We start from the raw sequence: 26,974 nt of genomic DNA, 5'->3' as shown, positions 1-26,974 counted from the left end.
GCTAACACAAATTGATATCGTAAAGTAAATAAGGGGTTTGAAAAACTGATGCAACTAATAATGAATATTTTTATCATTGTATTGAAGGCTTACACAAAAAAGGTCGAAAATCAATTGAAACTTTGACTAACTTTTTTATATATTTGCATGAACAAACAAATGTATGAGCAATTAAAGAATACCACAAACTTTTTGTATTGCTGACTTCATTTTCAACTTTTGAAAATGATTGTAAAAAGGAAATATTTTTATTTATTCGATAATCGTGTGATTAGCAACAGCCGTAGAATCAATGTTTTATGATACAATTTTCTTCTTTTTCTAGGTTTTAATGGGGTGTATGAAAAAACTACGGAAATAACCTAATTTGAAAATAATTATGGCACTTCAAAAATCTAGATTTTCCCAAGTTCCTCAAGATGCTGTTATATTAACTGAAGAGCAGGCTCTATTATATTATACTAAAATATTAAACAACTGGCCAAAAACATCAGATGTGTAAGATTGTTACTACAAATCGATGTATATACATATAACAATTTATGATATTTTTTAAATATTATTTCCATTATTAGTACGTTAATGTTAGACAAAAATCTTTTACAGACTTGGATATAAATATGGTTGCGGTGTACTGGCTGCTGCTAGTATCATGTCGGGAATATACATGAATAGTTTTTTTCGAGGGAGGTTTAGATTATTAAATTATGGATTCATGTCATCATATTTACCGATTTCTGCTGTACCCGCTACAATATCTATGTTATCGCACCAACAGGTACGTTTATTTACGATATTTCCTTCCCAAAAAAGCTAATCTTATTAAATCAAATAATTTTCAACATATTAATTAGTTTAACAATAATATTTTGGCTATTCCTAGACTGCTTTTCAAATTTTAGGGTTGAGGGAATGATCTAAAAATTTTAAAGGGAACAATTTTTTGCAGTTTGTTTTAAGTCCTCTCATATTAAACATAGATGGATGCCCAATTTGTTTAGAAACTAGAGCATCTGTATTACAAGCACTTAGTGGTTGCATAATGCCTTTGGTTTTAGCACCAATTACATCATTAGCTGTAAGTATGAATTTTTTAGTATTGAACATCGTGAATCGCAACGTTTCGAGCTTTTTGTATTTATTGTTTTTGATAATATTTTTTTCTAGCTTGTTCATCGGTATCACACGTACGATATGCCTTATATAACTAAGGAACCAAGAAAAGTCTTTCAAATAGTCGCGAAAATGTATAAACAATTGAAAGGGGTAGCTTGGGGTATATTTTTGGGACAAGCAGTAATTGGTGGTTTGGTCACCTACTTCGAAGCCAAATCAATCATAAATGTCAATTTGGAATTGGTAAAAACTGAAAGGGAAAATGAATTTTTGTCTTAAAATTGTAAATATATGTTAGTTTAAGTACTGCTCTTGTTTTATTTTCAATTATAACACTCTGTTATGCCCTTTAACCTACAGGAACCTCACAATTCTACCAATTATGCAATGTATTAGAAGATACTGTATTTTTGATATTGTCCAAATTAGGGCTTAAACTCATCATTTTCGTTATTAGACAAAATATTGATGTGCTAATTGTAAGAATGTATAATCTAATAATAGAGTATTAAACACACTGTTTACACTGTAGAGAACAAGTTATCATCTTCAGAGACTGAAGGTAAACTGTCTCTGAAGATGATTCCTTTGTTATCGAAACGTGCGGCCTACTTTAATATTACCAACAGTTTCAGTAATTCGAAATTGCTAGTTTCTCTTGTTACCACTTCTCACTCATCCTGTTCCTCTAATCCTTTAATTTGTTTCTTCATATTCCCCTTCTAGAATACCTTTATTCTGCTTATAGAAGATTTCTTAAGAGTGGATTTGGTATCGACTTTTAATTTACGATTTTTTGTCGGATTTTTATTAGAATATTTCTGGATAGATTATTATAGTTTCAAAAAGATTCTCATTGGAAATAAATAAATTGATGTTGAACAGAATATTTTGTTTTTTTACACCTCGTACATTAATTAACATGTAAATTGCTCGAATTATGAAGAATTCGGTTGATGGTAATGTACGTGACAGTAGATTTATTGAATTTTACTTGTTAGAAAGTGTTTTTACCGCTACAAATAAATGAGCGTGACTTATAATAATTCATGTCACATGTGGAAGTGAAATTGAACTCGTATATTAAATGTCCGGTTGCTTACAAAATTACCGAGCGTATTTTAGGAGAAGATAAAAATCAAAACATATTGACAAAAATCGTAACAACTTGCTTGCACTTTTTACACTAACACTACATCGATACTTATAATTACACTGTCTCGTTTCGATAACCAAGTTATCGTCTTCAGAGACTTTAATCTGAATAGAATAGAATAATTTGGTTAGGTTAGGTTGTCAATATCATTTGTCAAACAAAGGGTTGTGTTCAATTTGTAGAAGTGATGCATCAAGGGGTTGGTAGTACGTAAATATGAGGGAAATGTCTTGTCCTTTTTCATATCAAATTACTTTTCACATACAAACATACATGTACATTCAAAAAATGAGGTTTTGTGCGGTAAAATTTAACAAAAATGTTTTGTGAATATGTATTTTCAAATAATCGCTATCAAAACTACAATGTACGTAATCTAATGAGCCCCTTTATTCAATAATAGCCCATATTATATTTTAAACGAACGCCATTAGGTCAATTATTATAAATATTTTTCAAAATTTCATATATTTATTTCGATTATATGTTTAGAAATAATTTACTTTTATTTATATTGGTAGATTCGTATAATGATAAATTATAATTGGTACCTACGCCTCTTGATTAAGTAATAATCGTTTTTGATGATTATTATCAAATCCATTATACATGGCTGATTAATTTATGAGCTAATAATTGGAAGATAGTATTTATAATTATAGATATAATATGTAAAATTAAAAATAGATGTAAACATCAATATTTGATTATATACCTACAGCAACGAGTTACAATTCATAATATTGAAAATTCTATTTATAGTGTTCTATAAACTATAAGAATAATTATTAGTATTTGGATCCTATGAAATAACATACACACTAAACGTAAATTTGATATAGAACGTATATAATATGTAAAATTAAAAATAGGTGTAAACATCAATATTTGATTATATACCTATAAGTTATTCAGCAACGAGTTACAATTCATAATATTGAAACTACTATTTATAGTGTCCTATAAACTATGAGAATAATTATTAGTATTTGGGTCCTATGAAATAACATACACACTAAACGTAAATTTGATATAGAAAGTGTATAATATGTAAAATTAAAAATAGATGTAAACATCAATATTTGATTATATACCTACAAGTTATTCAGCAACGAGTTACAATTCATAATATTGAAACTACTATTTATAGTGTCCTATAAACTATAAGAATAATTATTAGTATTTGGGTCCTATGAAATAACATACACACTAAACGTAAATTTGATATAGAACGTCTCATATTTCAACTACTAATTTTTTATAATTTGAAATACAAAATTTAAAAGTTTTCTGTATTATACCATGATCCGAGCTATTTTGTTAAAATAAAACTCATCTGTTAATGTAACTCCACTTGTATTTATTAAAACGTGTTGACAAAAGCCGCGTATTAGAATCGTCTTTTCTCGAGTCCAAAACACTGGCCTCAACCCCACATGCCTGTTGAGCCAATTAATTGTAACTTTTAATTGACTCGTACAAAGGTGGCGGGATAGCTAAGAAATAAATATATAATTCATAACCTATATAATATATGAGGAATGTTTTTGCATTCCCCTTGTATTTTACCTATTATTCAAAGAGTTCCTAGAATTGATTCTCATTTCTCCAGAATTACACATTTTTAAAATTTTCGATTAATGTCAATGGTTTTCGTGTAAAAAGAAGAGAATGTTTAAGAAATTATAGGAAATAATAAAACAATAAAATTTCCGAAATAATTGAGGAAGAGAAGAAGGAAAGAAAATTTTCCATGTTCCTTTAGGATATTTCAAATTTTTTTCCGCATATTCTGGTTCTTTTTCAATATATAAACATATTGTGATTTCTTCGAATGTTTCCTTGTTTTTTATTTACAATTTTCACGATTATTCTAATTCCTCCTATTCCGCCATTTTCTAGAAAATAAGGGAATCTTGAAGATTTGATAGAATTAAAATCTCGTTTTGTTGAAAAAAAACAGGAAAAACTACAAATATACGAAAAAATTCAGTATTAAAAAAAAAACGAAATAAATTCGTGTAATATAATATTTATTTTCTTAGAATTTGAAAAATTTCGAACACCTAGATGTAACGTGGTTCATTTTTGAAATGTCAATGCAGGGCCGGATTAAGATTTATAAGGCCCGGGGCTAAAATAATGACGGGGCCCCCTTAAGCAATTCGGAAACCCGGAAAAATTCACAAAATAGTATCAATACTTTAGATTTGTGGTATCAACACATAAAAAAATACAGAATGATGGGGCCCGGGGCTATAGCCCTCCCAAGCCCCTAGCTTAATCCGGCCCTGTGTCAATGAAATCATTCCAGCTGGCTGCGCTGTTGCCAAACTGGTAATAAAAGACTCTTATTTAATTTTCAATACTTATTACAACTACCCACAAATACAAATACTAAAAAGATATTTGTATACTTAATTCGTAATAAGAGATGATTAAATATACTACGAGGAAAAAAATTTTGAAATCAATAATATTAAACCCCGTATATGTTCGAATAAAATGTACCTTAAAACCCAGTTTTTTAATATGAAGCGGTTGTACCATCACCCATCATCACACACACACACACACACACACACACACACACAGACCTGCGGTCAGCCGGTGATGGCAAGACTTTTCTTTTAGTCTTCAAATTATCGTGAATATAGAGTAGACACCATTAATTTTTTTAATTCGTCATGAATCTCTTTTTGATCGTTTTTTGTGCCGTTTTAAAATTTGTGTTTTGTGACCAATTTGTATCCCCCGATGTAAGTATGTTATTCCCATCAATCTATTAATTTTATCGATTTACGATAAATTATTATTAAATATTTTGCGTGCGGAAAAATTTATTAAAATGTTTTATTCATAATTGATTTTTATTTAGAAGAATATATTGTTGATTAGCTCAATTTTGTAATCATATTCGAATGTATTTTGAACTTTAATTTTTATAGGCGTTGCATTACTATGATTTCTCTTTTTTAACCAATTTATCCGATCGTTTTTCTTATTCTTGCTCCCTGTTGTTATATTTGATTTCTTACTATTCCAAAATTTCGTCCAGTTTAAAATTTCCATACTTTACGTCCCCTGTTTCTTTAGTTCCTCCTAGGTCTACCATGGTGTACTATTTTTTGAATAATTTATATCTATTTCATTTAGTTTTAATGTTATTTTCTTTTGAAAATTAAAACATCCTTCTTTGGTTGTTTGTTATATCTTTTATATTCTTGAAAAGTTTTGAAACACCTTGTACAAATAACAAAGCGACGCGGTACTTAATAAATAATTTTAAAGTTATGAAGCGATTCCACAAAGTCATTGTCCTTATTATGCCGTGTTTACTTTTTTATATCTAATTATCTACAATTTAGGTATTTCAACTTACTCTTAGAACATCGCAGAAGTCGCGAAGTAATGTAACCACATTTTAACATTTTTATCATAGTTTGCGTCTAAATCGTGCGAGATGTGATTAACACGGAAAGCATTGAAGAATATTATTTGCTTGTGACCTTCACAAGATCACCGTAAAGACAGTCATTTCTTCTGAGTTCAATTAGACGGTAATTTTCGAGAAAAACACACATACATTTATCAAAAACTATAACTTTTACAATTATAATATAAGTGTACGAGGATATATTGAAAAATTCTTAGCCTACTATAGAACCAAACGAAATTCCAATGTCAAAATATTTTATTACTCAACATAATATTCTCCTCTAGACCGCTCAAAACAAAATGTTTCTTCTTGCTCTAGAAACCAGATCTCCACAGCTTTTATTACCTCCAAGTTGGAAGAAAATTTACGACGTTTAAAATTTTTTTTCTAGTTGAGGAAAGAGATGATCGTCGAACGGAGCCAAATCTGGCGAATAAGGGGGGCGTTCTAGTAATTCAAACCCTAAATCACGAATTTTTTGCGCGGCAACATGAGATTTGTGTGCAGGGGCGTTGTTCTGCAAAAAACACCTTTGGAGATAGCTTTCCGCGTCTTTTCTCTTTAATTTTTTCCTATTATTGTTATTGTTCTACCCTTATACAAAAAATCAATCATGATTACTCCGTGGCAATCCCAAAAAACTGCAGCAAGAACTTTTCCAGCAGATTTTTGGACACGAAACTTCTTAGGTCTTGGAGAACCAGAGTGTCGCCATTCCATCGATCGTTGCTTTGTTTCTGGATCGTAGAAATGTACCCAAGTCTCATCTATAGTAACAATTCGGTTTAAGAAGTCCACATCGTTTTCAAATCGAGCACAGATCCATTTTACAGCAATTTTTCTCATGTCCAAATTGACGTATATGAACTGCAATCGATATTTTCTGACACAGAAACTGGCCTTCCCGAACGGTCATCATCTTCATTGGTAAATTTACCTCTTTTGAACCTTGCAGTCCAATTTGTCACGGTCGCTTACGAAGGACATTGATCACCGAGGGTATTAAGCACATCTTCGTAAATCTGCTTACCTCTTAACCCTTTTAAATACAGGTATCGAGTAATTCTGGTTTACTTTTTTGACGTGAAACTTTACACTTACACTTCTAATAATTTATTGGTAACGCAATATTTTGTTTACGCATGGAACTGGTCTTGACTAACTAGATATCAATTCACCCTCGTATATACAGTGTTATTTAGATTGGAAACGCATTAGTTAAATTTGTTGTTTATATCATAGTGTCCACCAGATACTTATGAAACGGAGGAAAAAGAGTTTTGAAGATTTGAAATCGTTTTTTAATGTAGTAGGAAGAAGCTAATTGATCTAGTACGTGATTTAAATATTTTTAAAACAAAACTACAACTGGTTGAAACTGGTTTGCGGCATTGGACGCTTTTACAAAATAAGAATTTCTATGCTGGGCGTATTTTTCGTAATAGAAAATGATTTTATATTCTAAGATTCACTGTATGGATTTGATTTTTTTTCTAAATACGAGGACGGTCCCAGAAGTACCTGGCTCCTTATATGATTCTTTTGTAGAATGTCATTGACTTTTGAAGAATGAATTATTGAAAACTATTTTTTGTCCGAATTTATTCACATAATAGGCCAGTCATATTATCGTACGCAAGTATAAACTAAGCAGATGTTGAAAAACGTGAAATTTCTTCACTTTTTTTGGTTTCCTCAACTATATATACATTTTCAAAATAAATTAGATTCGCATAAAATTGTAAAAATATTGATAAAACATCGACAAATCTCGATTATTACTGACCTACTATAGAGCTAGTTTTCGGCTCAAAACGAAGCACTTTTATTTTTTTGTTCTCGAAAACGTATAATTTAGGAGTGGTAAAACCCAAAACTGCTTAAAATCTCTCCTGATTTATCCTATAAGATTCTTCGAATTTTGTGGAATTGAAGGACGATTGTTTCTGTGTCCCAGTTGGCTGTGCTGTATGTGACATGTGACATGTGACATTTGACCGGCCTAAAATGTAGGTATTGATAAAAAAACGGCCGAAAAAAAAATCGAATTCATTGTATTGTCATTCAAAATAACATATTATGATTCTGTACATATTTATATACAAGTTATGAATCATATCTTTTTCTGTACATTTTTTTTATTACAATTTATGATTATAATCGTGATAATACTGTTCCTTCCACCTTTTGTATTCCCAGATGACCGCTTATTAACCATAATTATTTCGTCTGTTGTTCGACACACTGTTATTTTCCTCAGCCAAATTGGATGCTGTTGAATTATAATTATTTTTTATTGGAAACGAGTTTTTTGATTTTGAGCACTCAAGCAATTCGTGTGGGTCGTTATTCCAAACTTTCAGTAGCGGAACACTCCGGGGTTTTTAATATCAAGTTTTTTTTGGTCGCTTTTCTATTCCTGAGATTGTGTTGTCTTAAAAAATGATCAATTTGTTTCGTACAATCATCAAATTGAAAAAAGAATAAATTACAACCTTAAACTCTACTCTACGGACACCCTGTGTATATATATATATATATATATATATATATATATTTAACAAATTACTGAGATAATAAATCGTATTTTGATTCAATATTTATTTTCAGAATTTTCATGAAGATCAATTTCGCTACCAAAATTCGAGAATAATTTCCAAAAGAATCTTGGACCAACAAGATGCGTCAGATTCTTTTATTAACGGAAAATCTTATAGAACTTACAATTCCATTCAAAAGCCTTTTCATGTGGTAAAGAATACAATAATAAGAGGTCCACCGAAAAATATAGACGATACCGTCAGTAATTTGGTTACTGAAAATATAGTTGAATCCAAGCCTCTGGCAATTATAAAAAACTTTACAAATCCTCACAAATTTATCAAACAACCGAATAACGTCAAAGTTGTCGATTGGTTTTTAGGATTAGTCGGAATTAAACCGCCGCAAAATAATTCGACTCAAATGGAACCGTCGAATAAATGTCCGAGTTGCAGTAAGAAACAATTTAACTTAATTCCCGAAATTATCCCTACAAGTAAATGTTTTTTAGCCTGCGGAAGAACGTTCAAAAACGTAAGAATAGTAGGAGGAATCGAGACTATGGTTAACGAATATCCGTGGATGACTGCGCTTCTATTTAACAACAGATTTTATTGCGGGGCTTCTTTGATAAATAATAGATATTGTCTTACAGCCGCTCATTGCGTTAATGGGTAAGCGATACCTGATACAATCTGCTTTAGAGATTTGAAATTAAACTTAGAGATAAGTGAAATTGTACTATTGGAAGAGAGAGAAAGAGCTTCGGCGTACTATTCTCTATCTTTCCCTTATTGACCATAATTGGGTGGTTTAAATATAAACCGGAATTTTGCCATCTCTCCGGAAACTTTTAGATTTTTTTTTGTAAAAATCTCTCAGCTTGTTACACCTTTAGAAGTCTTGGCACCAATACTATACTGCGTCGGTTTCATGTAACACGTGCCGCGCTTATGGTAAGTTTGTCATCATCATCATCATCATCATTCATACACTTGAAGTGCCCTCGTCAACTAAAGGGGACGGAACCCACAAAACGACGCCATTAAAAAAATCGAAACTTGTTATTCTTCTTGTATTCCGTTTCCGCCAATCGGAACTTCCATAGAAAGTGATATACCGATGACTATCAGAAGTGCGGGCCTACTTGAACTAGCTCCCATACCTCTATCTTTAATATTAACTCTATGGTTTGTTTTTCATACTACTATCAATCGGAAAGTAAATGTATGTAATTGTTTTTATATGTTTATTTCGATATCACGGTGGAGATCGTTTTGATTAACTGTATTTTCCAGATTATTAGTAACACAAGTTTGTCAAAGAGGACGGAACCCACAAAACGACGCCATTAAAAAAATCGAAACTTGTTATTCTTCTTGTTTTCCGTTTCCGCCAGTCGGAACTTCCATAGAAAGTGATATACCGATGACTATCAGAAGTGCGGGCCTACTTGAACTATCTCCCATACCTCTATCTTTAATATTAACTCTATGGTTTGTTTTTGATACTTTCGATCATTAAATACGACTACTATCAATCGGAAAGTAAATGATGATTAACTGTATTTTCACTGTAATTTAGTATTTCTTGTATTTTCACGTCCAGATTATTATCAATTGGCAATATTAATATGAAGTTTTCGATTGATTTTGCTCTAGGTTTGCTAAGGATAGAATTACAGCTGTATTTCTAGACCACGACAGATCAAATTCTTTCGAAACAAATACCGTATCGAGGAAAATAAAAAATATATACAGACATCGAGGTTATGCAACCGGAGGAGCTTATAATAACGACATTGCGCTTCTTGAACTGGACCAAGAAGTACCATTCACTGGTTTATTGAAACCCGTGTGTTTACCGCCAATAGGAAAAAGTTTCACGGGTTCGCAAGGTAATGGAGATCTAAAAAAATTTCGAGAATATCTAGATTTTAGTATTTGTCATAATATTATTAATATTTAACACATCACTCAATAAGTCGCGTGACTAACTAAGAACTAACACGATTGTTAACTCATTCAACAGCAATACAATCATTCCAACGCTTCTCTAATTTATCGATGCACTGCTTGTAGAAGGATTTGTCTTTCGTCTTCAGTTTCAGTTCTGAGACTTGATTTTTGCATTCAATCGATTCAACAACTCAGCTATTGATAGGCTTAACTTAAATGGCTGTCACTTTGACTTCTGACTTATCGAAATGTCATTGAAATTTGACACATAGTCTTTTGAAAGTTGGTACTTCATATACGTCATATAGATTTGACAATGACAGCGCCATTTGTGTGTCAGTCAGTCAGCCATTATACCCCATTCGTTTATTTCGAAATTTTATCGATAATAACAATAAAGTTAAGGCAAAGTGATTATCCACGGAATGAGTCTCTTATTTAGGTTGATTATACGCAATTACAATTATGTTATTTGTTATTTGAATGATAAAATTGCTGTTATTTTCTATCTACATATTATTATTTTTAATACTATTATTCAGATTTATTCATTCAGAACAGTTTTAATTTATTCCTCATTGAGGCTCAATTTTTAATGTACAAAACTTTTTCTATATAAATAAAAGGTTCGTTCGATTCTGAATTAGTTCGTACTCAATTCAAGATCGCAGTATGAAGAATGTTTAGCTACGAACCGGTTCAGAATTTCGTTCTATGGTTTAATGAACGTATTTATGTTTATCATATTCTTCACACCTATAGCATAAATAGAAAGTGACAACTTAGAATCTCAAATTTTTATAATAAAGGACAGATTTAGACAGAGTACTGGGTCCTCTGTTGTGGTTGGGCTACGTTAGGTTCGGTGACAAACAGAACAGGATTACAAGCAATGGAGATGAGGATAGGGATGGGAATAACACGTGAAGGTAGGATAAGAAACGTAGTAGTGAATAATTGAATCAATAGATTAAACGATAGAAAATAACGCGCTAAAATGGTTTGGACACATGGCTACATGGCAAAAGATTGCACCAAGTATTAACTATGGCTAACACAAAAACTAAAAATGATGACCAATAAAAATAGAAGGGACTCAGCCTTACACATTCCTTTCATCACATACTGAAGGAATTAGAGGTTATGTTTGGCGTCATCTTCGGTTTTATGACAAATAGTTTAAAAGATAAATAAAAAATTCTTGTCTGACCGGCCCGGTGCGATCGGTTTCATCCCAAAAATAACCATAGATAGAATTTGATAAACACAAATAACTTTTGTTCATTAAATCTTAAAATAAAATTATGATCCGGTTCATAGGGGTAAATAAGTTTTAAATAATGTCGTTCGACGTAAAGTATAACGGAATACACTAACAGAACAAACTCAAATACACTGAAAAAATGTTGGTTCAATCAACTTTTCTCAGTATATCATCACCTCAAATTTTTCCGTGTCTTTAGCTAGACAATTTTCTGCAAGTTAAATCGCACAAATGCGTTGTTTTAGGAATAGTTACAGGTTGGGGTGCAACTAAACAAAACGGACAAACCTCGAACAGACTGCGAGAGGTGAAAGTTCCCATAATGTCAAACGTCGATTGTCGTAAAACAGGATACGGAAACAAGATAACGGATAATATGATGTGTGCGGGATATCAAGGAGGTCTGAAGGATTCTTGTCAGGTATTTTTTTTTTCAATTAATCAAATGCAGCCATCTTCCAAAATGAAACTATGGGGTTTGTAACACAATTCAAATTTCCAAGAGAAATCTTTCCGGAATACTGGCTGGACTTTTCGAGCTCGAGTTTTGGCCCGATTCGCAGCTAAATCAACGGTCAAAATACGAGTATTAGAGGGCCTTATGTGTCCGTGACTACTCGTGCGAGGAAAATAATAAAATTTTCAAGTTGAGGACTAGAAATAGAGCGTAAACTAACCCTTAAAATAGATAAATTAAGTGCTTCAAGTTTTTTTTTTTATTATGGAAACTTTAAATAATTGAATTTTAGGGTGACAGCGGCGGACCTCTTCATACCAAAAATGGATCATTCCATCAAATAGTGGGTGAGTTTTACAATTTTATCATCACTTATTAGCTTAAAGGTATGATATAGTTATTGTAATTGATCAGGACTAAGAAGATCAAATCTGTTGTGCCCCGTTTTCTTGCTGACGATCTGAGGATGATCTTTTGGAAAGTTAAGGATCTTGTTGCCGAATTCCCATTTCTAACTTCAAACAAATGAAGTTAGAAGCGACAGTACCCACCATTAACATCCAATATTCTTTGAATCCCAGTATCTTTGTCTGTTTTAACTCCTGAGGATTTTTCCCCATCTTCTAAGGTAATTTCTCTATAGCCGATTTCGCAGCTCGATTCCTAGACTTAATAAAAAAAGTATAGTTCGAACAAACAGCTCATGTCTACTGTTATCCTGAAGAACAATGAAGATATTAATTCATCGTGAATAAGAGTAGAAAGAGCTGAAGACCAATGAAGGCAATAAAAATAGATTGAAGAGATCAATTAGACATTTGAAGAGGCCTAAAGATGAAACTCTTTTAATTATAAAGTGATCTAACTGAATGATCTAACGTGTATACAAAGTTTTTTCTTTATAATTGATATAATAATATACGAGGCATATTTTTTACATTTTTCTACATAATTTCCGTGAATATTGAGGCACTTGTCATAAGTGGCACCAGTTTTTGAATACCATCCTCATAAAATTCTGCCGCCTGACTTGTTAACCACCGCCGTATCAAAACTGTTTTGACTTCGTTATCGTCTTGTAGACGCTGACCGCCCAGGTGTTTCTTCAAGTGCAAGAACAAATGGTAGTCACTGGGCGCCAGATCAGGGCTGTAGGGAGGATGATATAGAGTTTCCGATTGAAAAGATTTGATGAGATCTTTGGCCACATGTGGACGAGCGTTGTCATTCATCTAAACGATACCTTTACTCAACTTGCCACGTCTTTTGTTCTGGATTGTACGACGCAGATTGTTCAATGTCTCAAACTCCACTAGTGGAGTTGTGCACATGATTATCCGGGCAGAAATTGTTTGTATAAACTTCATTTTTTTGTTTGGGTGATGATGAATGTCGCCATTCCATGGTTTGTTCTTTCCATTCTATTGTGATGTAGGCCACCCATGTTTCGTCACTAATAACAATTTGATCTAAAAATTCTTCACGTGAACACAATTTCCGGTATTTCAAGTTCTCGGTCACAAAACGCTACGAGAATATTGAGGAAAGTAGTCGCACAACGATGAAATTGTAAAGCGTCTGTTTTCTCTCACCTTTTCGTCCACTTTCTGCACCAAATCTTCATTAACGACCTAAGGACGCCCACTCAGTTCTTCATCATGCACTTGTGCGGCCATCTTTAAATGCTCTCACCCATTTCCTTACCATTCCATCACTCATAATGTTTTGTCCGTAAACCTCACAGATCTCACGATGAATATCGAATAACAGTCCGTACTTCACAATCGGCGGGACTCACGATTGTCGGAGGCATCTTAAACACTCAGTAAACAACGTGTAAACAATGAAGAATCAGACTGGAATGGCGTCAGTTCGTAGACAAGAGATGTAGGAACGCCGACCTTGGGGTTGCGGCGGCGGAATCGCGAAACGGTACTTAGTTAAAAAATATGCCTCGTAAATAACAGGATTTGTTAATTTCAATAACTTGTAGTACGTATCTTTTGTATTTTGTTTTATGTACTAAAAATCTTCTTTGTTATATGTATTTACAGGAATTGTGTCATGGGGCGAAGGCTGTGCTAAACCAAATTACCCAGGAGTCTATACTCGCGTCAACAGATACATTTCTTGGATAAAATCAAACACAAAAGACGCTTGTTATTGCAACAGTTAAATGTAGTTTTTATTTAAACATTTATTTAAATATAAATTATTTATTCTATACTATGAGTTTTATTTTAACACGTCGCTATATACTTTCTAATATTTATTTTTCTAATAGCCAATACGTTTGCATATTGCCTTTGCCCTGAAAACGAAAATTGTTGATAAAAGGGAAATAGTTAAAGATCTGGAAGGAGTTACTTGATATATTCAACAATTTACCTTTACTTCAACCAGTCCACGGCTTTTTATTTGGTACTTTTCTTCGGATAAAAGCTCCTTTGTATTTTTGGAAATCTGGATTTTTCCAGGCTGAAATTCAAACCCGACAACTTCTATTGATTTCTCCAACAACTGTTTTTATATATTTCGCAAAAAGCTCTAACAAATTGAGAAACGTTTTCTTTTTAAATTATACAAACAAAATATAGATAAATGAATAGATACTTGAGCAAATATATACATAGATTAATGAATAAACCAATGATGTAACGGTATTTTTATTGTTACCTCGCTTGTAGATTGCATTCTTGAAGCGGTATTAATTGTATCGCCGAAGAAACAATATCTGGGAACCTTAATACCCACTACACCTGCCACTGCTGGTCCTGAATGTATTCCTGAAACGTCAAACAATCAAAACTATTCTTTTGGGATTTACGAAGTGGGTTGTTAGCCCAACGGTCAACACCGCAAGGAACTATTTGTAATAGGCTCTAACAGCATCTCGCCTATGCGGACGATGTTGGCACCACTTCGGCTCTTTCGGAGGCGTTCGAGGAGTTCGAGCGAGCAGCTCAAGTAAGAGGATTCAAAATCAATGAACAGAAGATCATTTATATGAGAACATCAAGGAGAAACCCGATCTACCAATCCAAATTTAGAGAAGATCGCTTTCCAATGTGCCAACAATCCAAAAATCTTGATCTAAATGAAGATAATGACGTGACTGTGTGAACAAATGGTCCAGAAAGCGCCGGACTTTGACGAAGACGACAAGTGCCGAGAAGGTTAAAATTGTACGGAAGATTTTTGGCCCTGTTTGCGAAAGCGGTGCGTGGAGGATCCGGAGGAATGTTGAGCGTCTGAGGTGGCTGGGACACGTGGAGGTTGCCTTCTGATCGTTAGAGGTTCGACGTTAGAGGCTCAGGACAGAAAGAATTGGCAGTAGATTGTTGAGAAGGACCTGGTTCTCAAAGACGGTTAAAGAAAGAATAGAAGGCAATGTTTCTAAGATAAGAAAGCATTTATTAGCATATCAATTTACCTATTTTGACTTTAACTTCAGTAGACTCGTTGATTTTTATTTTAGATATGGTTTTTAGCATGTCGAAAGCTAAGTCTGCAAGGTTTTGAGCATGTATTTGAGTCTTTTCGGGAGCTCCGCTTGCCACCATATATACCTGTCCGACAGTTTCGACCTATAAATAACGAAACAGCATAGCAACCCTGGTGATGATTAAAATTGTTATATTTATGTTTGAATTTTTTGAAATATGTCTTACTTACTTTGTATACCGGAAATTTATCCATAAGCGAATCGAATTGTGAAAAAACCGTGTTCATTATCGATACTACCAACATAGTTTCTTTCACTGTTTTTGAAGTTAAACCAACTAATTCACAAAACAGAATGCTCACTGCATCGAATGCCTAAAAACCGAAAATAAATCTTTGGAAAACAATCTATGGAATAAAAGGAATTTCACCACCATTACCAATGGATATTTAAGGGGGACTAGTTTGGTTCCAATACAAAGGTGATATTGCTTTCAATAGTATTTGGAAACGACTTTCAATAAAAGATTTTTTTACGTGATCAAGTAACCTTTCAAACGACCGATTAAACTTTTTTCGGTTATTTATTGAAAAAGGTTGAATTTTCGAAATGGTTTTGAGAAATTTATACTTGTGGACTGTAAATTAAAAGGCCATACAAGTCGAGTTTGCGAAAAAGCAAATCTTAACACACTGGATGACAAACAGAGCGACTATTAGAGTGAGTTTGAATGGGATGACCTTTTTTTGGGAATTTTATCCGCAATTTATAGAAAAACCTGCAGTTGTAAAGCAAATCTGAACACACTGGATGACAAACAGAGCGACTATTAGAGTGAGTTTGAATGGGATGACCTTTTTTTGGGAATTTTATCCGCAATTTATTGAAAAACCTGCAGTTGTAAAGCAAATCTGAACACACTGGATGACAAACAGAGCGACTATTAGAGTGAGTTTGAATGGGATGACCTTTTTTGGGAATTTTATCCGCAATTTATTGAAAAACCTGCAGTTGTAAAGCAAATCTGAACACACTGGATGACAAACAGAGCGACTATTAGAGTGAGTTTGAATGGGATGACCTTTTTTTGGGAATTTTATCCGCAATTTATAGAAAAACCTGCAGTTGTAAAGCAAATCTGAACACACTGGATGACAAACAGAGCGACTATTAGAGTGAGTTTGAATGGGATGACCTTTTTTTGGGAATTTTATCCGCAATTTATTGAAAAACCTGCAGTTGTAAAGCAAATCTGAACACACTGGATGACAAACAGAGCGACTATTAGAGTGAGTTTGAATGGGATGACCTTTTTTTGGGAATTTTATCCGCAATTTATAGAAAAACCTGCAGTTGTAAAGCAAATCTGAACACACTGGATGACAAACAGAGCGACTATTAGAGTGAGTTTGAATGGGATGACCTTTTTTTGGGAATTTTATCCGCAATTTATTGAAAAACCTGCAGTTGTAAAGCAAATCTGAACACACTGGATGACAAACAGAGCGACTATTAGAGTGAGTTTGAATGGGATGACCTTTTTTTGGGAATTTTATCCGCAATTTATAGAAAAACCTGCAGTTGTAAAGCAAATCTGAACACACTGGATGACAAACAGAGCGACTATTAGAGTGAGTTTGAATGGGATGACCTTTTTTTGGGAATTTTATCCGCAATTTATTGAAAAACCTGCAGTTGTAAAGCAAATCTGAACACACTGGATGACAAACAGAGCGACTATTAGAGTGAGTTTGAATGGGATGACCTTTTTTTGGGAATTTTATCCGCAATTTATAGAAAAACCTGCAGTTGTAAAGCAAATCTGAACACACTGGATGACAAACAGAGCGACTATTAGAGTGAGTTTGAATGGGATGACCTTTTTTTGGGAATTTTATCCGCAATTTATAGAAAAACCTGCAGTTGTAAGTCTGGAAATTGAAATTTCGAAAAATATCTAAGTCATGAATGATAAACTTTACACTATTAATACAAATGCCGAGTTCAGGGGAAATTTTCCGAACATTCTATGCTCCTCCAAAATGATCTAATTCTACGCAGCGAATTTTGTTTGGTTTGATGCTCTTTCGCGGTCGATGACCATGCGGCTCATTCTCAAATGTTTAGTGGCCATCTTTGAACGTTTTGACCCATATAAATACATCAGATCTACAGGTATTTATTACCGAATTGATTTTTTTCAAACCCATGTTTTTAATGCCTTCCTACACCAAAAAAACGGATGAAAAAACGTTGCGCAACCGGGGAATCGGTGTTTGACGTTGACTCATGGTCGGAGCAGACGCTTACGCAAAAACTAACACGGAGTTTGTCAACGGAATAGTCAAAAAGTGACGAGGGAATCTAGTGGTAGATTGGAAGATAGTATTAACAATGAAAATTCGATTTTTTTTCCAAATAAACTTACTTCGCACGTTGAAAGTGATGATTCAGTTGCTCTTAGTTTATCGGCCACCGTTTTAGGCATCATCGAATAAAGAAGTTCATCTCCTCGTTTTTTCCATGCTTCCAAAAGCTTGTAGTTTTTATCCAATTCGTCTGATCGTTGTTCAGCCTTATCGAACATAACTTCTAACCTAAATATTAGAGAAGAAACAATCGAATACATTAGAGCGTAGCTGTTAAAGGAGCTAAGAACTAAGAACTTGATAGAGACAATCTTAATAATATAATTTAATCTTTATGTCAGATATGTGATGAAAAAACATCTTTTGGTGTTAAACTCACTTGGAATTATGTTGCCAACCGGCTAAAACTAATTCCTTGCTAAGTCCGTGGGGATTTAAGTCATTTAAGTAAAGTGCTTGATCAGTCAGATCATCCAAGTCGTTTATTCTGAAAAAATGTGTTCCAGAATTACACACAAATCAATAGATTCTCCAAAAAGGAAAAAATAATGATTAAAACTTACATAGGACTACATATGTATATTATAGCATCGATATCTTTAACATATTTCATTTGTCCTTTAAGGAGTATATTTTTAATTTCTTCCTTCGAAGATATATTTGAACCATCTTTTATTGTACTGACAGCAGCGGCATTATAGTTTGTAATTCCTCTATTGCATTCCATTTCAAACATAACAGATTGTAAATTCAATGTCTGAAAGGAATTATATTTGAAAAGTTGAATTTTCTGAAACAGTCTTCGGAGAATGAGCTATTTACACCCGTTTTCTAAAGACAATAACTAGGTTGAAATACAATATAAAAAACGAAGCAAATACGCCGAATATAATGAATAATTTCTTACATTTTTCCAAGTAAATGAGATGCCTTTGGGTCTTCTGAGTTTAAAATAATCGGTTATCGGTTTATTGTAGAAATTTCCGTTTCCTTTCCATACTTCGAAGAATTTTTTACCGGAAGAAATGATGGTCATGTTTTTGTCGATTATCAAACAAAATGGAAATAAATCTAGTATAATATCGATAGGAAACTTTTCGGGAATGCCAATTCTGTGGAAAGAGTCTTTTCGGGATTTATAAAGCATCTGGAAAATTATTTAAATTAAAAAATTTAACAGTCGATTTATTCGTTACAGTTCAAAATACTTTTTTCGCTTTTAAGACATCATTTCGCTTAGAAATGGATCAAATTACGATTATATTTTTATTTTGTTTAATAATATTTTTGGAAAAAAAATAGTGAGTCTTTTTTTAGCAAGTTTTAAGCAATTTCAGAACAAAAACTACGTCTTTATGAATTTAGCAAAATACGTTACTTTTTAAGTAGTTTTTTGTCCAAATTTTTCACTAAAACAAAGTTTTCACTGATGATGATGCAGTCAAACAGTTTGGAATCATTTGAGAAAGGCTGGATATACGAAAACACGATCGAAATTTGACTATTCGATAATTTGAGTTTTTTCTCAAGAGATATATCAACTTCTTTTTTCTCTTTTCTTAAAGCTTAGTTTGATTTGTTCCACCATTCAACCTCTTGAGTAGTAGTCCAGATTTCAAGCCATCTTTTGGGCGGTCGGCCGTGAGGTCTTTTATGAAGTTACTTTTTCATCCTTTGCCCATGTAGCCCATCGATCTTCCATCATTCTATCGACGTGGTCTCTCCAATATCGTCGTCTCGATCTCGTGAATCGTGTACTGTATAACTTTCAGATCTACTCTTATAGCTTTGCTTCTTATTTGATCTATTAGACTTCTCTTTCAATAGTTTTCATCTCTGCTGCCCTCATCATCGTTTTTTTTTTGTTTCGTACATGCGAACTTTCTTAATTCTTAAGGCCTCTTTTTCTTGAACTCTTTTTGGGCGCGGTAAATGGGATTGTCGTTCACAGCTAGTTTATAAGCTGCAGACTTTTTCGCTATTACCATTGATTCTGTTTTCTCTACAGATATCTGCTAATTAAGGTTTTCGTCTGTTGTTTGGAACCAATTTAGCAAACGATGCAGGTCATCCTCGTTTTCGGTTATCAAAATTGCGTCGTCGTCGTAGCATATCTTCATAGATCTTCGTTACATCTTGTATCCACCAGAAACATCTTTTACGCTATTAATTATTTTATCAATAATTAATTGGCGGCTCGGAGTGTAACCTTGGTCGAATTCCTGTTAGTATTGGAGGTAGTTCGTTAAACTGAACTCTATCGAATGTTTTCTTGAGATCGACGAAACAAAACAGCTTGTTATTTTATTTTATTAATAAACCAAACAAAAATCGTACAAAGCAAAATATAAATACCAAAATTTGGTCAAAAAAGAGATAAAATTCTTATATGACTAACAATTTTTGATTTCATTCAAAATAGTTATTACTCACATATTCTCTGTTATCAAAATTTAGTCTAAAAGTGACGATAACGTGGCTTCTTGATCCGCTAGATGAAGAAACCTTGTCCAGTACTTTCACTTTTAGAGATAAGTTATAAAAGTCCTTGGCGACCTGTATCAATTGTCCTAAATACAATTTTGTATTAATAAATTTGTCGAAAACATTAACAGTGATACCAAAACAGATTTATAATTGAGAACTGAGAAAAATACTAAGTCATTAACTTGAAGGACACTTGGAGGCTAAGCACTGAAAGTTCATTATTTTCAAGCAGTATTATGTTCTGAAACGAACCTATTTATAGAGGGGTTAGACATAATGTTAAGCAAAATTTTCTGAAAACCGACCATTATTTCAAGAAAAACTTTCGGATTAGGAGAAAAGGCCTTCTCCAGATCTCTATATAAACTACAGACAATACTACGGTTACTTTAGACTATGAAGGCTTTTGCTCGACAATCTGGAAAGAAATTTGTGTGCCAAAACTATATATAAAATATTGTGGAGTTTTTTTGGAGTTTACTCCTTAAGAATCGATTTGCATATATAAGGGGCCCGGTACGAGAAAAATGTGAGGAGTAAAATCTATCGATGAATGACCTCGTTACGTTTTTGATACGCACCCTATGATGCGCAACTTTCTAATTTGTCAGTGTCGACATAATTATATTGCTGTCATTGTGAAGTTTTAATTTTTATCATTGTGTTCCGCTAAAGTGTACTGAAAGTATTTTCAAATAACTATGGCAGAAAGAGGTGTAGATGATATTGCCGGAACAACTAACAAACGCGTGGTCGCAAGGTACGTTATAATTCATGTATTATATGTATGAGCACGTGCAATTTGTATTTATTGAATATTTTAATAATTATCGATGTAATTCATATAAATATATATTTGAAAACAACACATAAAATTATATAATCAACCCAATATGAATTATCGAGCGCATCCACATAAAATAGAAAATTTCTAACCTAACCAAAAATTTTTTGTCGATGTCTATAAATTCTTCCACGTTATTATGATTTATTTTATAAATAATTTTTAAATATTAACAACTGTAGTCAATAATTCGATAATATTATCAGAAAAATCGACAATATTTTTTCATTATAATAATGTTTTTATATAATTTTCGTTCGAAAAGTTATTTTTTAGCTTATTTAAATAATTTTCATGTACTATTTGTTATTGTATGTAAAAGATTTAGTGACATAATTATCTTTTTATAACCATTTTTGTTAATTATTAAAATAATATTTTAAATAAAAAATTAATTGTAATAATTTAAAAAAAAATGTTTATAAAAACCTTTTTTTATCAATTTTCTTAAAGTCGGTTAAAATTTTTATAATTATGCATTTATAAATTTTCTAATTTTTTTTTTTTATATTTTTTGATTAGGAAAAAATCTAAACCTCCAAAAACTCCAGCCGAGAGACCAGGAGCTTACAGATTAAAAAAAAAATTAATGAAGGAAGCCCAAAATATTCTGGCAATCAACCAAGTTAAATAAAGTCTTTTTGCGTCTGGTTAGACTATCGAACTTAAGGAGTAAACTCCAGTCGTGCCTCCTGAGCTGACACACTGGATTTTTTATTGATATTAGGAGATAATGATGATACATTATTATAAAAATCCAGGTATTTCCGTTTGTTTGATCAATTTTGGAGCAGAATTAGACGCTGTGGTACTCTAAATATTAAGTGGGCTCTTTTACGAGTTGTTTGTCATTCCTATAAGTAAAATTTCGAATTAAGAGATGGAATATTGACAAGAGGATATATCTGTATCAAAAATTCCAAATACTAACCCATCAGATACTGAGTGAATCCATCTCTACAACTTCTATAAATCAAAACGCAACCATTTGCGTCTATATCTGTTAAATACATAGATGGACTCTGCATTTTCGGATAAGTAAAACAAAACTGCGAATGTATATTATCCACACTCTCTAAAAAATCAGTGAAATACCTTCCTGTTGCTTTAACAGTGACGTCGTACCTATAAAATATTATTAATCAACTTAAATCTTCGATTTTGAGGCCGATTTAAAGCAACTTTACTTTACCCTAGGTGACAAAAAAATCTAACGAAACATCTTCCGAAAAAATGCATGAAGCTGTCTTGTGATGCCCCTAAGACTGTAGCCGCGCCAACTGCAAGATTGCTCATTAAATTATCGGGATATACTTGATGGGTATTAAATACTTGGTATTCGCAATTGGCGGCTTTCTTGATGGCCGTCCACACGTCTTCGCCATATTCTATCTACAATAACATACAAGCAATCCAATATTTTGAATTAAGTACAGAAGAAGCTTTAAACTTTTAAAGAAAAACGACCAGTACATGGAAGTGAAGAGGGACTACAATAAATATCAAACAATCAGCCGATTTTTAGAGGACTACATCTTGTATAGAACTAGGATTGTACGAGCTTCTTTGAATTCTCAAGAAGATATATTGATGAAATTAATATTGAAGCAAATCAAAATCATAACTTAAGTATTTTGTTGACGATGACGTGTTAATGATAACGAAACAGTTGACATCATCATTTTTAGTAGACCTTTATCCATATTTTTACATAGACGACAACCTGAAACACCAGCTGGTTACATTGGTGGTATGCTACAACACGAATTTGATTCACCTCGCGCGGAGTAATTTACCACCAGAACGTCCTCTGAGCAGTTGCCATATCTGGCCAAATCCCAAAATTTCCTTAGGATGCTTTTTAGTCGAATTTTTCTAAGAAAAATGGGGGGGCACATCATTTTTCACATGTTTTGAGACCTCCTGAACACGATTATTATGGTTTTTCGAATGCAATTGCTATGGGTCCGATTTTTTGGCGGCGGATTGATGTTATTAGAGTTTGGTTGAAAGCAAATGAACATTTCGAGGGGTCGCAGTGCGAAAAAAGTGGTTTTTGACCTTTGCTCGCCTCTGCAGGTCAAACGAAAAGCGACTGAAAAATGAAATTTCACATGTAGGTTCAATTAGTTGCGAGATGATTTCCTGTCTAACGTCGAAACTTTCCATCTCCACCCCTCTCCATTTTATGGTCATTTTTGTTATATTTTCTTATTTTTTGGCCAGAAAAAGTTTAACTAGAGGGTTCGAACTTCGCATGCAAGTAGGGGTGATGTTGAAGAATTGTCTTTCTCAAGTTCAAAGTTTTCTTCTTCAGTTCTTCTAACACAAAACGCCGGAAATCATTTTGATCCTATTTAATGAATAATACGAGTACGATCGTTGCTAGGGTGATTTTTTTTTACTTCCCATTTTCGAACTTTCTTGTCATTATGACAATTTTTTCTTTGTTGTCAATTGGAATTGAAAAATTCGACTTTCGTAATGGAGCTTTGCTGCTCACGGCTTTTTTTTTCTACGAACTGCATCAATCTAGATCTATTGGTGTGATTTTGTTCTTTGGTTATGAAAATATTATTCCTATTATTGCTCCGATTTCCGTCGTGGTGTTTCATTTTTAAAAGTGCAATATCTGAAAGTCTTAATTCACCGCGACTACCAAGAAAGTTTAGTTTTAATTTTAGCTGCATGAACCAAGCTTTAATCTTATTCGTTTCATTTCCATTAAAAGTAAAATATGATGATGATGATTCCCAAACCTTTAGCGGGCGAAAACTTGTCGCTGACACTTGTAAGTTTTGATTTTTTTTTCCATTTGTTGCTTTTCAGAATATTTGAGTGTCGATTTTTGAACTACATTGTGTTTTTCTTAAATGTTGCTTACGTAACTCTTATCAATTTCGATTTTATGCCCAATTTACGTAAACTAGCTTCCAGTTTTCAATGAGCCGCTTTTAAAAAAGCTTGTATCGCAAATTGTTTCCCATTTTTACAAAGTGATTAACCGTAAACTTTACTATCTAAAAACGTACGAATTGAATAGTTAAAGTTAACACTTTGAAATTGGAGTTGATTAGTTAACTACAAAATTCGAATAAATCTAAAAACTCACAAAATTATTGAGAAGAAAAGAAACTTATATTTTGGAATTCAGCATTTCAACAAAATAGAAAAGTATAACGCACGAATATATAAATGTTGATATAATAATAATAATAATAATAATAATAATAGTAATAATAATAATAATAATAATATTACCTGTATGAAATGCGCTACACTTTCCAATAACATGCCGTACATAATTACCTACTAGAGGTAAATACATGTATCGATTTTTGATTGTGAGCAAACAGAATGTTTCCTGGAATATGATTCCATTTGAAAATTGACGAAAGGAACCACTTGTAGTAATTATAACTGAGCATAATTGTCAATTTTCTATTGTTTGTCTATTAAATAATTCCACCAAAAGTTGTATTAATATCTACTGTTACTTTTTGAAAACAAAAATTATTTACCAATCGAATCCTGGAAAATATTATTTTATCTGATACATTTTTGGCGTTCGACCAATTATAACACTTTTTTTTTTTTATTTTTTACAGTATTTTTGGAAAGGCGTCCTTTCTAATTCGACTATTATACGTCCAACGACGAATTAAAACTATCTGAATATATGGGAAAATTATGAAAATTTTTACGTTTGGGTTTTCGAATACGATATTTTTAACTAAAATATTTTCAAAGATGGAAATCGATTGTAATTTTGTTATTCCTAATAGAACACCCTGTATATTAATACATTTTTAAAATGTCCGTAAAATTATAGTACACTTTTGTCTAAAAACTGTTTTCGAAAAATCAATACATTTTGAGTTATTAATTTTTTCGTAAAAAATTTGCAGACCCTTACAAATGATTTTTTTACGAGAATACACTTAACATTATGAAAACGGTTTCTGTTCGGTTGCTTTAAGCAAGGTCAGACGTATTTGAATATATATTAAAAAATTATTCATATCATATAGGGTGTGTATAAAAAGTGTTTAAAGTTTAACTTCGTAAATATCAAATTTCTTAATTTTTTTTCTATTTTAATGCATTTAGGGGTACAAACTAAAGCAAATTCACGTATGTTTTCCTATACCTAAGCCCTACCGTTATCCAGATATTAAATTTTAAATTTTTAGAGATGCAGGTGTAGCCTAAATTTTAGTTCTATTTAAAAAAATTGATATTTATGAAGTTAAACTTTTATACACACCCTGTATAGAATAAAAAAATTGTTCAACATAAATTCAAATACGTCTGACTTTGCTAAAAGCAACCGAATAGAAACCATTTTCATATCTTGAAGGGTATCCTGTTAAAAAAATAATTTATGAAGGTCTGCAACGGTCAAATTTTTTACAAAAAAAATTAATAACTCCAAAAGTATGCATTTTTCGAAAACAGTTTTTAGACAAAAGTACACTAAAATTTTACGTAGATTTTAAAAATGTATTAATATACAGGGTGTTCTATGTAAAATAACAAAGTTACAGTCGATTTTATGATATGATTTTACTATAAGTATTTTGCCATATACAGATAGTTTTAACTCGTCGCGGGACACTCTGTATAAGTGATGTACGGGGGTGGTTTAACTATAACCAGGAATTTTGTTACAAAAAATTTTATTATTAAGCTACTGGTATGATATTTTTTACAGTCTTTCTAGCTAGTTTTCGTCTACACACATTTGGCACCTCTCCGAAACCATTCGCAGTCCGCCGAGTGTTTCTTTCAATGGAACGAATAAATAATAGTCACAAGGCGATAAATCGGAACTATAAGGAGGGTATTACAGTGTTTCCCAATCCAATTCATTCCAAGTTTCCATCGTTAACCGAACTGTACGCCGTCTGGCGATGTCCTGCAGCACGTACACAACAACTCCCCCCAACGCAGGTTTTCTGCTTTCACTTTTGGGCTAGCGAAGTTTTGATCGCTATGTTTTAGTGGAATATTTCGGAGATACGTAGATATAAGCTTTAACAAGATAACTTTATTAAAAACTGTCACGCAAATCCAATTGATGTAATTAGTTTCTTTCTTGGTATCAACAGCTAGACAGAATTCAATTAGATCATTATGATTTGTGATAAAGAATAAGTTATATTCCAAAAAAAACTAACAAACACGCTTTGAGAACTATTTTGGGTCTTCCTAATTATTTTTACGTTCCAAATCGATCATAGTAACTTGGTTTTATTTTGGGATGTTCCAGATCATTCCGGAACATACGTTATACGCTAGATCTTTGACTTAAGGTTGATTTTAGCATTTTAGCGTCGATTATTTTCGGAAATATTTGGACAATATCTGAAGATAATAGAATTTGAATAACACAATATTTTTCTTTCGTTATGCGATAGATTCGACGTATGTTTTCTCGTATACCATTTCGCTTCTTCCTTTCCTGTTGGAGTTAAAGTTTTTCTCCAATATCCACCAAAAAGGAATTGTTGTTTCATCAAGATAATGCACCAGCTGACACATCCGTTATTGCAATGGCCAAAATTAATGAATGAAAGTTTGAGTTGCTACTTCATGCACCCTATTCGCCAGATTTGGTCCCTTCTGATCATTTTCTTTTACTAGACTTTAAAAAATCGCTCGGTGGTCAAAGATTTTCCAACATTGGTGAGGTGACAACGGTAGTTAATGGCTATGCTTGAAGTTATTGAACATCGCTGGGATTTAAAAGAGATAACTTTATAACCTAAATGAAAACTGAATCAAACAACATGAAAATTTTGTAGCCTTTACGCTTTAAAGTGTTATCCACAACTTCCCGACCTAGTGTACACCTTGACTGGGAATAATCAACAGATTACGTCTTGTTTATCTTAA

At 32.6% G+C, this 26,974-nt stretch overlaps 3 protein-coding genes across 3 annotated transcripts; 2 read left to right on the top strand and 1 right to left on the bottom strand.

Moving 5' to 3' along the window:
* Positions 1 to 282: 282 nt before the first annotated feature.
* Positions 283 to 1,423, top strand: LOC130446588 (uncharacterized). The gene is made up of 4 exons (XM_056782947.1): positions 283 to 498; positions 607 to 778; positions 950 to 1,078; positions 1,168 to 1,423. Exons 1-4 carry the CDS (start codon positions 380 to 382, stop codon positions 1,393 to 1,395), a joined length of 648 nt encoding a protein of 215 aa, XP_056638925.1. The 5' UTR covers positions 283 to 379; the 3' UTR covers positions 1,396 to 1,423.
* Positions 1,424 to 4,916: 3,493 nt separating this feature from the next.
* LOC130446587 (trypsin-1-like) lies at positions 4,917 to 14,153 on the top strand. Its single transcript, XM_056782946.1, has 7 exons — positions 4,917 to 5,031; positions 8,322 to 8,706; positions 8,764 to 8,926; positions 9,914 to 10,149; positions 11,720 to 11,895; positions 12,224 to 12,278; positions 13,986 to 14,153. The coding sequence occupies exons 1-7, from the start codon at positions 4,960 to 4,962 to the stop codon at positions 14,105 to 14,107; spliced, it is 1,209 nt and encodes a 402-aa protein (XP_056638924.1). The 5' UTR covers positions 4,917 to 4,959; the 3' UTR covers positions 14,108 to 14,153.
* Positions 14,154 to 14,200: 47 nt separating this feature from the next.
* Positions 14,201 to 24,379, bottom strand: LOC130446585 (soluble guanylate cyclase 89Da-like). The gene is made up of 13 exons (XM_056782944.1): positions 24,338 to 24,379; positions 22,269 to 22,468; positions 22,008 to 22,201; positions 20,179 to 20,315; positions 18,653 to 18,892; positions 18,309 to 18,502; positions 18,125 to 18,232; positions 17,805 to 17,973; positions 15,607 to 15,750; positions 15,365 to 15,518; positions 14,608 to 14,717; positions 14,320 to 14,409; positions 14,201 to 14,242 (listed from the first exon to the last, which is right to left on the bottom strand). Exons 1-13 carry the CDS (start codon positions 24,377 to 24,379, stop codon positions 14,201 to 14,203), a joined length of 1,824 nt encoding a protein of 607 aa, XP_056638922.1.
* Between the last annotated feature and the right edge of the window lie 2,595 nt (positions 24,380 to 26,974).

This window comes from Diorhabda sublineata, chromosome 7, assembly GCF_026230105.1.
Source record: "Diorhabda sublineata isolate icDioSubl1.1 chromosome 7, icDioSubl1.1, whole genome shotgun sequence".
Classification (NCBI taxonomy): Eukaryota; Metazoa; Arthropoda; class Insecta; order Coleoptera; family Chrysomelidae; genus Diorhabda; species Diorhabda sublineata.
Note: the sequence above shows the minus strand (reverse complement) of the source record. Positions and strands in the feature narration are given on the sequence as shown.